The following is a 16,054-nucleotide window of genomic DNA, read 5'->3' on the forward strand; positions in this document are numbered from 1 at the left end:
GAATTTCAACTTGAAGTGATCATACAAAGTTAAAATGTGCATGTAAATTCTGAGGCACTCATTATGAACAGAGTAGAAGCAGAAACTGACACTTCACTAAGAATAACTAGTAGAAATGATTGTGTATGGGACAGATATTGAGTATATACTGAAAAGGGGGGGGGGGGGGAGTCCTAAAAGTCATACAATGTTCTAGAAGTCAGGAAATACTGAAGGTAAAATAACGGAAATGGAAAGTTTAACATTAGAAAATTGTGCGAACTTGAAAAAAAAAAGTAAGGTTGAAGTTATCAGGCAGTTTCAATGCATTCATTCAGGCCATTAGGACTCACTGTGCAAATTTTAAAAATCCAATAGGCCACACACTGTTTTAAGCAGTGAAAACTAGTGGGACAGCTCGCAGGTGCCTGCTCAAAGGGGGCGGGGTGACAGGCAACCGTCTGAAGTCTGACTGGTAACGGCCTCATAACTTCAACTTTTTATTTTCTTCTCCGGCTAAATATAATATAAAATGATATATATTGTCTGTTATTTGCACTCATTGTCTAGTGGAGTTTTTATAGTTCTATTAAGTCTCTTTTATTCAGATCATATGGTAGTTTTAAGTTTGCACAATTTTTTTATGATAAATGTTCTATTCTCTTATTTTACTTTAATAATTTTTGGATTCCTAGAACGTTATATGACTGTAAGGACTTCCCCGTTTTCAGTATATACCCAATGCCTGTTCCATACAGAATCATTCAGATTAGTCATCCTTAGGCTGCTTTCGCATCTGCGGCGGGGGTTGGGTTTACCTGCTCCGTATTGAGGCAGGAAAGCTGTCTTAGTGTGGATATTTCTGCTTGTATTATCAAAATAATTTAGTATTTTTTACAATGTTCATAAATATTGATTTGGCCGCCTCAGAATGTATATACATATTCTAACTTTATTTGATCAGATCAGGTCGGGTTTTATTTATTGATCTGTTCTAGCTTCCATGTTCTAATATTTCATCTTTATTTTATATTTCATCAGTATTTTTTACATTTCACTTTCATAGTCTCTTTACAATAATTCTTTTTCAATAGCTTATCAAATAATCAGGTAATGTGTCATATATACTGTATTTTTCACTTTATAAGACGCACTTTTCTTCCTCCCAAAGTGGGGGAGAAAAGTTGCTGCGTCTTATACAGCGAATGTGTTAAATTCCTTGCATCAGCATTTGTTTACGCTAACTAAATCGCGGTCGCACAAACCAACTCGCAATCTCGCAAACAAATGTGCAATCACTTACTAGTTTTCTCTCCTCCCCACTGCCGCCTATACGTGATGATGATTGGTGGTGAGTGCCAGTGAGAACTGCTGCTACTTCCCTGCCTCCACCAATCGTCTCTTTCCCTTCCTACTGCCCAACAAGCGCCGCTGTGACATGGAGCTCCACTGTTTCAGATCTCTGCTGCTCCATCGCTTGGCACTATTCACTGTCCCTGGGTAAGTTAAAAAATGTTTTCCCTATTTTCCCTCTCTAAGGCCGCCTGCAGACGAGCGGGTCGGATCCGGCAGCGAGAATTCTCGCCGCGGGACCCGAGCGCCTGCAGAGACGAGCGCGTACTCACCCGCGCTTGGCGGCCCCGGCTCTTTCATGTGCCGGCTGCCGGCGCATGCGCAGACCGGAGCCGGCGGCCGGGTGAGTGGCGTATCTGTGCGAGGCTCTGCGAGCCCCGCACAAAAATAGGACATGCCGCGGTTTGTTTGCCGCGCGACATTTCGCGCGGCCAAACCGCGGCCGTCTGCATAGGAGTGCATTACAGGCTTTGAGCAGCAGAAATCCCGCGGGAAATCCCGCCGCGGGATTTCTGCCCGTGTGCAGGCGGCCTAAAACAGGGGTGTGCCTTATCATCCGGTGCGTCCTTTAAAGCGGAAAAATACGGTATTTTAAAATTTTATTCTTGAATATTTTTTTATATTTACCATTGTCAGTATTATATCATTATTCTATTCCTTCCCGTTTCATCTGGCCATTCATTTTAAGTTAATTTATTATAGTGCATGTATCCATTAGTTAGTGGTATACTGTTAGGGTGTGCTGCTGGGATCTGTTGTTCTACATGGGTTACTAGGAGCACACCTTCACAGGTGTGGAGTAATTGTGCTGGTTGGGTGTGGATTTCACCAGCAAGCCTATCTCCACTAGTTTGCTGCATATATAGACCAGTCCCTCTGGAAGAGGATGCTGGTACCCCTTCACTGTAGGGTCTGGTTTTCTTGAATGCCTGTTATGTGTGTATATAGGAGTGAACAGTGTTATGTTCAGTGTCTGTGCATCTGGCCAGACATGAAGTATGAACAGTCCTGTTCTGGGTTGCATGCTATCCCTAGTGTGTTGGTGTGAACTGCGTCCTGTCCTGTTTTGGTTCATTTCCACCCTGGGCAGTTGAGTCCATAGATTCCAGCGTGGGGTCGCCCCGCACGCAGGCAGGTTTCATGTGGAAGTTGTCTGTTAGAGTAGGGACCTGAGAGACAACGAGGACCCTTGAAGTGGCTTAAGTATCTTGGCCAAAATAAAAACCAATACCTCGCATCGTATCTCTTTACATCTCGTTATGCATGCAGGTATGCTTGGTCATGTTTCAGGCATTTGTCAGTCAGTGTGTTATGTTTGTCCGTGTGTTCCGCTCGCTGTTTCAGAGTTCCGCCGGCATTTTGCCATTTTGTGAATGTGAATGAAGTAACCTATACATTGTTATAGGTAATATTTGCTTTGTATTTCCTTGCAATAGTGACATCATGAGACTGATATCACATGACCCTGTGATGTCACCCGCCCAAGGTTTTTACATTCTCTTCCTTGTATATAAGACCAGCCTGATAAAGGTGCCGGTCCAGCACATAAAGGCATTGCTAATAAAGATCCTACAACGACAGCCGTGCTCCTGGTCCTCCCGTTCAGAGCGCTGTGTTCCCGTTACTCCTTTCTCCTCTCTGCAGAGTACATTGAAGTCTCATGTAGGCAACTCAAAAGTACCAGCATAATCACCAAATACAATGTAGTAATATGTGAAATATTCATGCTTATAATATTGGGAGCAATCCTGAAACTGTAATCCACAAGCAGCAATGAGACTTCATAAACCTTTTATGTAACTACTTTGCCAATGATTAAAAGTCATTATAACCTTTACTTAATTAAAACTATGGTAATAAATAAAGGAGCATAAACATAAAATAAAAGTAAATGTTAACGTTATTTACCAAACAGAAATATCAGAAGATACAAAATGATTCAGAGTGCTGCAGAAACACCCATGGCTCAGTGATGAAAGAGGCGACTTACGGTACAAGAAGGAACGACTACCTATGCCCTCCTCCTCGGATACAGAATTTAACGAGCAGACATTATGCTACGAGAATTATGTCATTTAGGTTTTAATTAGGATATGGGGAATGTTCTTGCCTAACATTACCTTGTGCAGTACACAAACTATGGTTGTGGCACATATGTTTAGGCTGTTTTGACATTGCGTTTGAGCCCTACATTTGCACATCACACATATTCATAGAGCTCCATTCACATGAGGCCTAGACAGTTGCCATTGGCCTCTGATGGGCTGGTATAAGTCAGTATGCCTTTATTTAGCTGGATAGAATAGTATAGTAGACTAAACTTTTCTATGCATATGCATCCCACAAAAAAAGGATACCGCATGTGCGTTTTTTAAAACAGTCAACATAACCAATCGTATGCCCATACAGTGACATGCATTAGAATTATATGCCAAATGTATACATCTGATAGAAGACTCAAACAATGGTGTAAGATAGACAAAGCCCAAGATAGAATCTGAGATTGGAAGCACATAGAATAGTTTCTATTTCTTGGGCAGATCTGATCCAGGTTTTGGGTAAAAAAAATTTGATTGGAAAGATGCCACAATCACCATGTGTGAGCCAAATTTCAGCATTTCTATTAGGGTGACCAAGGCATAGATTTCGAGATTGTAGTGGTCATTCATTCATTCGACAACTGTTGGCCTTGATTCACTAAATAATGTGCACTTTTAACAGACTACAGTAAAGCAATGTTTTGGGTCCACTAATTGCACATACACTCCTACTTCCTCAATGGGGTCTTGGTGGCTACTTACTTAACTTGCCCCTCATTTCCAAACAGTTACAAGATTATTTCTTATTTTTTTTCTCCAGTGTCAAAAATACGATGTAAATGCAATCCTTCTACCATACAGGTATATCTAATTGCGCTAGCAATTGTAGTATATAGATACTTATTGACCTGCCCTTGTCGGTATAGATTCATTTGCTAAGAGCTAGTTTTCTGTGTATCTCAATTGAAAACACACAAGTTAAGCTGATAGATGCCAATAGAGCCAAGCGGGATTTGTGTATAGATAAACGCATTCCTATTACTGTCAGCTAATTACTAAAACATCAGTACATTCTCCACAGACAGGGAAACACTCCATTACGAGAACATAACATTAGTATATTGCTGATTAAAGACCCTTCTTCTAATGAAGCAATATTGCTGCACTCTGCGTAGAAGGGGACATGGTACACGTGACTTCCCAGAGCTGAAAGACAATCATCCGGGAGACGTTTTATGCACGATTGATTGTGCCGTTTTACCTTACTGCTAATAAGTGGTTGCACTTCATTACCCATTCTCATAGCAGAGGAGCAACAGCTGCGACGCAGATTACCTCACCTACAGAAAATACTTCATTGCAGATGCTCTTGAGTTCCTTCTCTCTTGCAATATAGACACCTCTGCTCATCTTACCTGTATTCACAATGGCGTCTACCTCTAGTTTAGTGATGTCCCCTCTGACAAGAGAGATCTTTTCATTCAGGTCTTTGCTTTTCGGGAACTTGACCTCTTCAGGCTGTCTGGCTTGTGTCTCTATAGAATGAGGGAAGAGAGAAAAAAAAAATTTTAATGAAATTTTAAGAAAACTTCTGTTTACTGAAATGACTAGTTCTGACAGTAAGTATCAAAATTAGCAGAAAAATCTTTAACAGGAAGCAGCAGTTTTTTGGAGCCCCACAAGCTATTCTACATCTCTCAAGCTATGTATATTGTAATCATCAGCTGCTGCTGCCCAACTGTTCACATCGCCTCCTCTGAAGTGCAGCGCTGTTAGTGTGGAACTACAGGTTTCAGCATGCCCTGCAAATCCACCATACATTTTGCAGTCCCCAGACGGTAACCGTATTAGGTGTATAGATTAAAGGGAATGTATCCGATTTTATTGTATTTTTCCCTTATTATAATTATGTACTGAAACATGCTATTTTTTTTCCAAGTCCTTTTTCTCACTTTTTTTATTCTATATTCTTAACACAATTAAAGTGGACTGACCGTTTTCTGTGAATGGCAGTTTGGACAGTTGATTTCCAGCAGTCATATTGATATTGGAAACCTTAGTCTGAAAATTTGAACTTGTAATGGAGAGTGTTGTGGGCATGCTCTGTGACCTGCGCCGAGGTCATTGTGTAGGAAGGGGGAGGAGGCGGGTTGTTGATCCTCACCTATTGTCAAAGGTGGATGCTCCTATGTTATCTATTTCTGCCCATTATACAACTCCACCCTCTGTGTCAGTTTACCCTGATCTAGTAGGGAAGAGTAAAGGTCCATTTACACGGGATGAGCAGTCGTCCCAGTCATGCTCGCTCCTGTGTTGAGCGTGCTTCCTGCACCCGCCTTCATTCAAAGTATACAGACCGTAGTTCAGAAGTGAATGATTGCGGTTTACACTGAACAGCTCATCGTTCACTTTTCAGCATACAGAAACGAATGGCTGAACAATTCTCATTCAGTCGCTGAATGCATTTACATGGGGTGATTATCGTACAAATAACAGCGTGAGCGCGGGAATTTGAACAACTCTGAACGATAGTCGTCCCGTGCAAAAGGGCCATTACGTCTAGGATTTCTCTCATACACATCACAGATCCTGTACCCCTATCTCTTTATTACGCCCACAGAAGGAGCAGTATGGAGGGTGATATATAGCAGTACTATGGCATCTAATGCATCACTGAGGTGAACTAAAAAAAAACAACTTATTTGTACAGCGTCAACGTATTCCGCAGCGCTTTCAGGTAATTTATTTATTACCGCCCCCCAAGCTCAGTACTCATTTTACCGACCTCTGAAGCATGGAAGGCTGAGTCAACCTTGAGCCGGCTACCTGAACCACGTGGGGATCGAGTTCGCAACCTTCAGGTCGTAAGCGAGAGCTTAGGACTGCATTTCTGCTGCCTTAACACTCTGCGTCACACGGGGCTCAGATAGAAAATATACTAAAAGTTGTAGATGGGTCTCTTTCTCTGCAGCTGCTTCCTCTCCCCTTTTTCATATACCTCTATGGATAGCATGTAACCTGATCCCTCAGGGAGACGATAGTGTACTCTCAAGATGGATTTTTAGCTGTAAAATGATAGTAAGTGATCAGTGCAGCAAGCAGGGAAAGGGGGAAGTGGCTCATAAGTGGAGAAAAGAATAAGAATTTCTCTAATAAGATACATTACAGTTTCTTGCATTTGCTTGTACTATTGATTTATGTAAAGGTTGTAGAAAATACAACGTCTGCTTAAAGCGCCAGCCATCATGAAACAGAATGTGCATTATATCACCAGAATGAGTTCCTCTCACTTTTTGCTGTGTCTTTCCATGCTGGTATCTCCTTCAGCTTGATGAAATCTTTCACAGAGTAATGTTCACGCCTCTGCTTATTGTTCAGACTCTTCAGGAAGGCTATGGATATAAGAAAGAATAATTGTAACATTCGGAATAATATCACTGCTAATTAATACTATTCAAGTTGTATTTTCACGCGCGATTTCTGTGCGTTGTAAAGTACACAGAAGTTGCACGTGAAAGGAACCCATTATTTTAGATGACCCAATTTACATGAGATATTTTTCACTCGCAGCGATAGCTCAAGAGAAAAAAATTGCAGCATTTCCAATATTTGGCCTATGAGAGCCAGAAAAGTTGCATCGCACTCGCATGAAAATGCAATTTTTTTTTGTATTTTTCCCATTGGAATAATATGCAATTTTCACATGCAATGTGTTTTTCTCACAAAATGCATAACAGATGCACATAAAATCACAGGCTTGCGAGTCTGATATCATTCCAAGTTTCTCGGACAGATATCACACTTGCCTGTGTAAATGCACTTCTGATTATAAAGTTTCTAAATTTTGGAAGTGGTCTGTAACCTAGCAGGGGAGGGTCTGGGAATATGAACTATATGCAGTCATTTGTATGTAGGTATGATGTGAATTGTAGTTCACTACCAGAATAACATGATTATTTTGTTCTTCATGGACTTCTATTAGTGGCCTACAATAGACAGGTAGAGGTACAAAGAAATAAAATGTTAGGAAACTCCATCTTACCCTACACAAAGATGACATCTGAAAATCCTATTCCCAGACCCTCCCCTGCTATATTACAGAGAGAGTTTAGATTCAGGAGTGCATTCATCTCCAGCCTACCGTCAAGGCTGCTAATGCTGCTACAACACTGTTATTTTCTGGTTGAGGGGGAGCTGGGCTGGGTAGTATCTGTTAGGAAGTATTGGAGATACGAACCAACATTAGAGCAGAGTTATCCAACTTAATCCCCACACTAGATTAAGATTTTTTTACTATTGGAGGTGAGCAGTATTTAGAATAGCCTTTTGGAATAGAAAGTTTAGATTCCTGATGAGGCTGCGTTATTGTAGCGGAAACACGTTAAACCTTGCAAACACTCCTTATGTCTATTAGACTGATTAGAATGCAGTAGAAACCATCCTGGTATTCTAATTTAATATAGCAAAGATGTATCTACTATAGGAATTCTGAGAACAGTGCAGTAAAAATTTCCAGGATAGATTGAGATTTTTGTGGTTCTCCACTTGTTAGGAACCATTTTTCTCATACCTGGATGGCAGGTTTGGAATGTCGCCCATCTATTTAGGTAACAACTATAAGATTGCATGAATTGCAATCACTTTTTCGAGAATCAGTCTTTATTGCATTTTCTAGACATTTTATCTGTCCTTCCACTGGATCAGTGAAAGTGATTTTGTGTGTCAGTCAGTTCGGCCTTAATGTTTTTATTATAGTAATTAATAAAGGTTGTTTTTAATAAAGAGATTAAGAATCATACAGTGAAAACTGTATCTATAACAGAGTCAAAATCCGCACCATTGGTGCAAATTTTAACTCTACATCAGCTGTGTATGTGTAGCTCATTTCAGCAGATCTAGAACTCCCCTTACCAAATTCTTTGTGCTGTCAGTGCACCCTTTTGCCCGGCAGCCTATAGAGAGCACAGCAGTACTTACCTCCCCCAAGAAACAGTGGAGTGGCTCTGGTGAAGATCCTGCTGCCACCAGCATGGACAGGAAGTCAGCTGACCACTGAAGCGCGGCTACCATTCAAACTGAAAGCAGCAGCTATGCTGAGCAAATAGAGTAGCAGCACTGACAAGTCTACGCAGGAAATGTAGTGCACCCTCCATCAAGGTTGGCGCTACTACATCCATACACGTGTTCTCAAAGGAGTAAGTGGCATAATATGCTGCCCTCTGGTGGCGACTTCTTCTTTTGAGAATTAAAGAGCACCTGCTATATCAGAAAACTTTTGACATGTCACAGAGACATGTGAAAAGTATTGATCAGTGGGGTCCTGCTGCCGAGACCACGCTGATCGCTAGAATGAGGGGGCTGCAATGCATCCCTGAGCACTGTGCTCCTTCGGCTTTGTTCGCTCACTTTCGTCATCTTCAGCTGCCAGAAGCAGACGAAAACCAGCGTAGAGCAGAGAGAGCAGAGCACTTGTGTGAGCGCCGCAGCCCCTCATTCTAGTGAAGAGGTACAGGTACTCACGAAGCAGGTTGACATTCAAAATACCAGATGCCTCCTTCTCCAAATATCTGCTGCTGATATTATCCCATGCACATTAGATGGTCAGCTGGTCCCACGGAAATGAGCAGATTCAGCCGCCATCCATGTCATGTGTCTCAGACGTGGCACTAGAAGTCATCCCTGCAATGTTACTGGCACAATTGTGGTTAGATTTGGTTCATGAGAACCTGTGAGATGTCTTCATATGTAAAGGGACGATCTGCAGCAGATCCTGGGCTCTACACATGAACTATACATGTCAAACAGGAATTTAGAGCGAAAAAAAGGGATCAGCTTTTTGGAAGTCAGAAAATTACAGTTCTCTTTCAAATTTAAAGCAAACGTCTGGTTTTAGGTAAAGTGTAAACAGGGGAGCACCGGCCATACCACTCACTTGGAAAATTCACGGCGGGCTGTCAGATCCCGGGGGCAGTGGAGGGGAGGACATTTTGTAAAACATATAAAAAGAGTATACTCACCCGTTTTACTTCTCCCACTGAGTGGGGAGGCTGAGGCTTACTGAGAAGACAGAGGGGGTGGGGGTGACTCTGTGGCCTATATGGGGCATTATCACTAAGTGGAGACCTAAGAGAGACATTATTGAGTGAGGGCCTATATGGGGCATTATTACTGAGTAGGGGCCCATATGGGGCAATATTACTGAGTTGAGAGCTGTGAGGGCCCATATGGGGCTTCTTACTGAGTGGAGTCGTGTAAGGCAGATTAATTCTGAGCGAGGGCCCGCGCGGGGCATCATCACTGAGCGAGGGCCCGCGCGGGGCATCATCACTGAGCGGTCGTGTATATAGAGTATTAATATTGAAGGTTTTTCCAGGAAGAATACTACTGATTACCTATCCTCAGGATAGGTCATCAATAGCTGATCTGCCGGTGTCCATCGATCGAGACCCTGACCGATCAGCTGAGCGGGCGCAAGCTGTCAGCGCCGCAAATACACAGAAGTTGGAAAGGAAGTCTCTGTGCTGACCTCTATAGTTGCCGACGCTCGTAACTGCAGGTCAGTGAAATAAACGCGAGCTGAGCCTGCAGTTACAAGTGCCGGCCACTACACAAAGGTCGGCACAGAGACTTCCTCTCCAACTTCTGTGTATTTGTGGCGCTGACAGCATGTGCCCACTTAGCTGATCGGTCGGGGTCCGAGCGACACTTTTACTGTGCGTAAGACACGAAAAGTGGCACTTATTATGCAGTGCTTACAGGGAGCACAAAAAAGGGGGCCTGTCTGCCATGGTTACCCATTGGTATCCTACGATTGTATTTGGGGGGGGGGGGGACAGAGGGAGTGCCCTCCCTGTCTAATCACCTAGATACCACGGTCACTGTTGCCTGTGGCATCTAGGGAGTTAAATAAAAGGGATCAGAGTCTTTCTGATCCTGGCCATTACAGCGAGAGCTCAGCTGTCATTCAACACAAGGATTATGTAGGCGCAGCACAAATGCCATAAATGTCTGTCATAGAAGCAAAAGACAAGTCTGTGATGTTCATTTATGTCATGCAGGCTTATAAATAGTCAGCGCCTCAGTGTATGACTCCAGTTCTAGCACGTTCTATGCTTCATAGTACATTTCCATAGCATAAAATCTGCCCCAAATACAGGGGGCTTAAACTTTGAAATGCAAACGTTTGTATGCTAGTTGCAGTTTTATGTCTGAAGCGCAGAGCCTGCAGGCAACGCACAGCGCCCGTCCATCTTCCATGTGCTGCTATACAATCCTACAGAACACCTTTATACAGGTGTGCATCCAACACAGCCTGCCACCTTTATCCTCTAAGGGCTCATGCCCACGGGCGTATACACAAACCGTTGTGGGTCTCCCGTAGCGTTTTACACATTATAGCCCATATGCGCTGCTGGCAGAGACTGCGTATGGGCCGAGTACAACACAGCACATGCCCGCGTAAAATGTCGCAGACATGCACAGTGCGATTTTAAATTCCCCGCTCTGTTATGACGGAGATGCAGTAGAGGCCATGGGTACCCGTATGGAAGCCCCTGTACCGCAGAGCCATAATGTGACCGTGCACAAGATTTCGGACACCGCGCTGCGGGAAGATCCCATTTAGGGAGAGTGGAAAAAAATATATAGTTGTAAAAATTCCTGCCCCAAATCTGCCGTTCTTAAATATCCTTTTCCAGGGACTCCATTGTATGGGCATCACTGCTAAATAAGCCCAATAGCTGTACATGGAGTAAGGCCGGATTCACACGAGCGTGTTTGCGCCTAATTAGCCCAATTGGTTTGAAATGTTCTATTTCCCTGTGTAAATGCGTAGCAAAATGGAACATGCTGCGTATTTTTTTGTGCAGCGGAATTGCAGCGCTCTCTATTTTTCTGTGTGTTTGCGCAGAAGAAGAACTCATTAAAGAATACGGCCATCTCAGTGGCTGAGAGTATAAAGCGGTCTTCACACGGGCGTCAAAACCGCGCGGAATTTGTGTGTTGTGAGCCGCACAAATATGAACCGTATTCTTTTGAAGGGGGTCATACACATGACGATTGTTTTCCTGCATGGCACCGCATGTTCTATTTTACTGCGTGCTCTCGCACAGTAGCGCCCACTGCTTACAATGGGGCCGGCGGCAGCCGCACGCCACGCGCTAGGTGCACGCGATACGATATCTCCCATCTAAAACAATTGGAGAAACTCCACGATCCTCCGCAGAGGATTGCTTCTTCCATGAAGGGACGCGAGGCTGTTTTGGCATGAAACCGCAACGCTATGGAAAGCGTTCACTGTGTTCCCCGTGGCCTGATTATCGCTGCGGGAACGCAATGCTAAAACTCCCGTGGACAGGCAGCCTTATGTAGTGACTGCAGGTTACAGTAATTCTGTATTCTCCGTTTTCCGCTTGTGATCTCTTACAATTGCGTTATCTGCGACACGCCAGCCACACGGGACGGGTTTGTGTTGCTGATGTATTTCACTCGGAGCCATCTGCTTATATAGATTAAAACAAATGCAAGCGTGAGAGAACTGTTAGGTCAGGCTGGATTTTTAACTTCTTGATTTACATTATTTCACTGACAGCATGCAGAGGTACTGAAAACAGAGGGACCAAACAAGTACCAGCAAACAGTCACACAATTTATTCACATAATCCTAGTAAAACCTTTATTTTACTAGAACAGAATTGCTCCCCGCCGACCCGACATGTGCTGCACAAGGGAGGAATTCTGTTCATACAAGATGGCCACGGACAAGTAGGCCGCCACCACGTGCTTCCGAAAGCTAAAGGAAAATCTGTCTGTTGCCCATAGCAACCAATCACAGCACAGCTTTAGTTTACCTCAGCAATATAGCAACCAATCACAGTGCAGCTTTCATTTTACCTCAGCAGTATAATAGCAACCAATCACAGCACAGCGTCGATGTTACCTCTGCATTATAGCAACCAATCACAGAGCAGCTTTAATTTCTTCTATTGCTGAGGTAAAATAAAAGCTGCGCTGTGATTGGTTGCTAGGAACAACATAGATTTTTTCCTTTAGACAGCTTTCATAAGAGCCTGGTGCCGGCCTGTACTAGACAAGTGCTAGTAAAGCAATTCCCTCAGGCGGGTGAGTGGCGGGCGGTTATTGGGGCACAGCAGACAGGGTTAGCTCAGGACAACTTCTCACTTTTGGCCTCTTTCCAGCTGGTGGAGGGAGAGTTCAGGTCAATCTTCCCGGCCATGTTAGAAGTCAGTGGTCGCGTGGTGAAGCAGCTGGACAGAAGCGGCTTATACCAGAGGACGGAGCGGAGACCCTGAGCTACGGGGAGGACCGCGGAATAGTCCCGGCCCAGGGAGCGGAGCACTGCGCAGCTCATGGGGTATATTTATCCCTCTGCTGACAGGCGGAGCGGGGTATTATTAGCTCAGGGGAGACTATTCCTTATAAGCGGCTGCCCCGCTGCTGGCCGACAGAGGGCGCTCCCGCGCACGTAAATTGACTTCCAGGAGGTCTAATGATGTAAAAGTCACATGACTTGAAGGGAAGGCGCTTCTTCCTCATGCAGTTCTATTAAGGTAACACCAGAGGGCGCTGTTACTACTGTCGCCGAGGATAGTGAGGGGAAAGAAGAGATGCAGCGTGTGATAGAGGGACTGGCAGAGAGTGCAGCACACGTGGGGATACTGAGCGTGATGGGACAATCAGGGGGCTTCCAGGCAGAGGAGATCTTCAGCTGTTGCTTAATGCTGGACTCACTTTTGCACCATTTCCCATATTTTTTTTTCTCGGTGAATAGTCCAAGTAAATAATTGCATTGCGTCGTATTCTCGTCTGAGAACAGTACATGTAAATACGCGGTGCGCCATACACCAGGCAGGGGGTCCGTGTGCCGTCCAGTGCGAGGCGTGCCCGAGATTCTGTGTGCAGATAGTGTAAATGTAGCCAACGATCAAACAACAAGTCGTTTGCTTTTCTCTCATTTTATGCAGGTATAAGAGCGATCGCCGGCTCATTCGCTGTTCGTTTAAATACGATCAGCGTTCTAATACCGAGAACGAATACTGACATCGTCTGCTTGCTCCAACCATAAACCGCTTGGTGTAAACGGCCCCTGAGGCCGGCTCACACAAGTGTATCGGCACAGAATATACCGTATGCGGACCTTGTGCGCGTAGTACACTACCAATTTGCTATAGGCGGCCATGTTTCTCCTCACACGGCTTGCGCCAGATATAAAACGCAGCATGTTCTATATTGGGGCGTATTACGCGTGCATACACACCAAGCTAGCACATGGGGATGGGTGCATGTACCCAGCACACAATGTCTTGGCATATATCTCACAGCCTGCACGCTGCCAGGATACGCCCGTGTCAGCCCGGCCGTAGGATCTTGTATCGGTGTGACCAGGGGTAGATCCAATAGACACTGTGTAGCTCTGACATACAAATACTAATGTAAAATATTGTCCAACATCCCCGAGGGTGAATGTGGCAAGAAGAAACCTGATGAGCGAGCTGGGGTTAGTAGATCACAACTGAACATCGCGGGAAGCAAGCAGGGACGCCCAGAGCTGTAGCGCAGTGTAGACACTCATGTGGCTCCAGGCGCTCAGTCATCCTACTAGTGCTTTCTCTGCAGAGCCGCCCTGTAATGCCGCCCAAGGAGTCATTGTGTTCGGAGCCTCTGCTGCTGAATCCTTTAAAAATACAGAACAAAATGGTGCTGTGTGCAGCGATACTCCTTCCTGTAAAGTATCAGACACCGAATGGGCCTTCTTACAGTCGAGAGTCTGATCAGTGCCGTTGGGTTCCAACATGAGGCGGATTCCGGTTTCCTGTTCCCATAACGGAGCCCACAACACTAATGTGAACAATCCCCGAGGGCAGCGATTGCGGCTCCCTCACGTACCGCTGTATACGATCTGCAGAGACAATAGACCAGGGCAATAATCTTTTCAGTCCACATGAACATCACTAGTCAATAAAACGAAAACTAAATGACAGACAGTCCGTACAGTTGTGTGCCGCATGTGAGCCACCCCAAAAACCCATTCGGAGCACACAGTCTACAATAGACATACTTCTACTTTGAAGGGAACCTGTCACCCGTGTAAGCTAACTTCACACGGGCGAGAGCGATATCCAGCTGTGAATCCCAGCCTGCGGATGCTAGGCGTTTTTATATCGCTTCAGCAAAGGATCGCAAAGTGTCTCCCATTGTTTCAATAGAGAAACCTCTCATCAGACCTTGGTGCGATGCTGCCGCCACCCCCCCCCCCCCCCATTGAAAACAATGGGCGATGCAAGGTCACACCCAAAAATAGGGTATGCTGCGATTTGTTTCCAACATTGACATGCGGGAAAAAAAGTCGCTCATGCGTATGATCCTATTCAAAAGAATGGGGTTCATATTTGTGCATCACGCAACACAATTCTTGCCCGATTTTCTCGCCCGTGTGTAGTTGGCCTAAAGCACCATAAAATAACTTGTGGTACTGTTTGGCGAAGTGACAGGGACCCGTGGTTGAATTTGTTATACTCACCTGCTCTCTAGTTCCTGCTGTGTCTGCGCACCAGACAAAATCGGACTCTTCTCAGAGTCCCGTGTGCACGCTCACCTGTACTGGTCTCCTAGACAAGCGCCTTGTCCCTATATAACACGGGTAAGAATTATCTTATTTATCCAATAATCAGTATTAGCGTGAACGCACATGGGCGGATTTTAATTGCAGAATCTGGAGCAGGTGTCCGCCTCCAGATTCCGCAGCAAATACCGCCAGTAGCACGCTATGAAAAAATGATTCTTCACGCACACGAGCGGAAACCAATTGCGTTTGCTGCATTTTCCTGCAGATTCTGCAAGGACGGCTTCCATTGAAGTCAATGGAAGCCATCCGACTTGCGGCCTGTTCGTAATTGCAAACTTGCCGCAGATCCTGCGGGAAAAATGTGAGTTTAAAAGAAAACAAAGTACTGCGCATGTCCGACGGCGAGGCGATAGATTCTGCTGCAGGCTCCCGCATATGGAATCCGACCTGTCCATGTGCATGCGTGTATGCACACGTAATATATACCAATGCACAAAAAATACAGGTACGTGCCAATGCCGGCTGGACACAGTGTTGGATTCCACTGCGGGCTCCCACATGCAGAATCTGAACCGCCTGTGTGCATGCGGCCTTAGATTGGGTGAAAAATACAAATACATTATCATTAAACATCCCTTCACAGTTTAGACAAGGTGTAACTAAAATCAATAAACTTTAATAAATATATTTAAAACCAAAAAACACAAATAGGGCACTACACACACAGCCTCTATATATCAAGAGGTTTACAAGTCTCTATGACAAAAGAGACTATCACCACGGTTTGCTATATATCCGGAGGCCCTGGTATGGGTACACTCCTGGTACGTGGTGAGAAGAAAAACGCAGGAACTAATAGATCAAAAATTCCTTTTTAAATTACTTTTCCCCAACTTTTTGTCCTTGCTCTACACGTGTTCGTATTTGGGAGTGTTTTATTGGGGTAGATTAATTCTCATCATTGCCCCAAGATTTCTTTTAATACGTGTTTATGGAAAGATGCAAGGTAGGGAAGTATTTTTTCTCCTTTATTTTAGGATTATGGAATTATTTAGGTGATAGTATGGTAGAGACTAGAGATGAGCGAACGTGTTCTTAA

General features: G+C 44.4%; 1 protein-coding gene across 2 annotated transcripts in view; it reads right to left on the reverse strand.

The window, feature by feature from the left end:
* MACROD1 (mono-ADP ribosylhydrolase 1) overlaps window positions 1-12,804 on the reverse strand; it is a 656,520-nt gene extending 643,716 nt beyond the window's left edge. The window contains exons 1-3 of one of the 2 annotated variants that reach the window (XM_066583989.1): window positions 12,552-12,804; window positions 6,662-6,763; window positions 4,787-4,906 (exon numbers count right to left, since the gene is read on the reverse strand). In XM_066583989.1, the coding sequence (XP_066440086.1) occupies window positions 4,787-4,906; window positions 6,662-6,763; window positions 12,552-12,741 (412 nt within the window). In that variant the 5' untranslated portion in view covers window positions 12,742-12,804. The remainder of the gene's footprint in view (window positions 1-4,786; window positions 4,907-6,661; window positions 6,764-12,551) is intronic. The other variant, XM_066583990.1, reaches the window with a different exon arrangement.
* Window positions 12,805-16,054: the final 3,250 nt, after the last annotated feature.

This window comes from Eleutherodactylus coqui, chromosome 11 (assembly GCF_035609145.1).
Source record: "Eleutherodactylus coqui strain aEleCoq1 chromosome 11, aEleCoq1.hap1, whole genome shotgun sequence".
Taxonomy (NCBI): domain Eukaryota; kingdom Metazoa; phylum Chordata; class Amphibia; order Anura; family Eleutherodactylidae; genus Eleutherodactylus; species Eleutherodactylus coqui.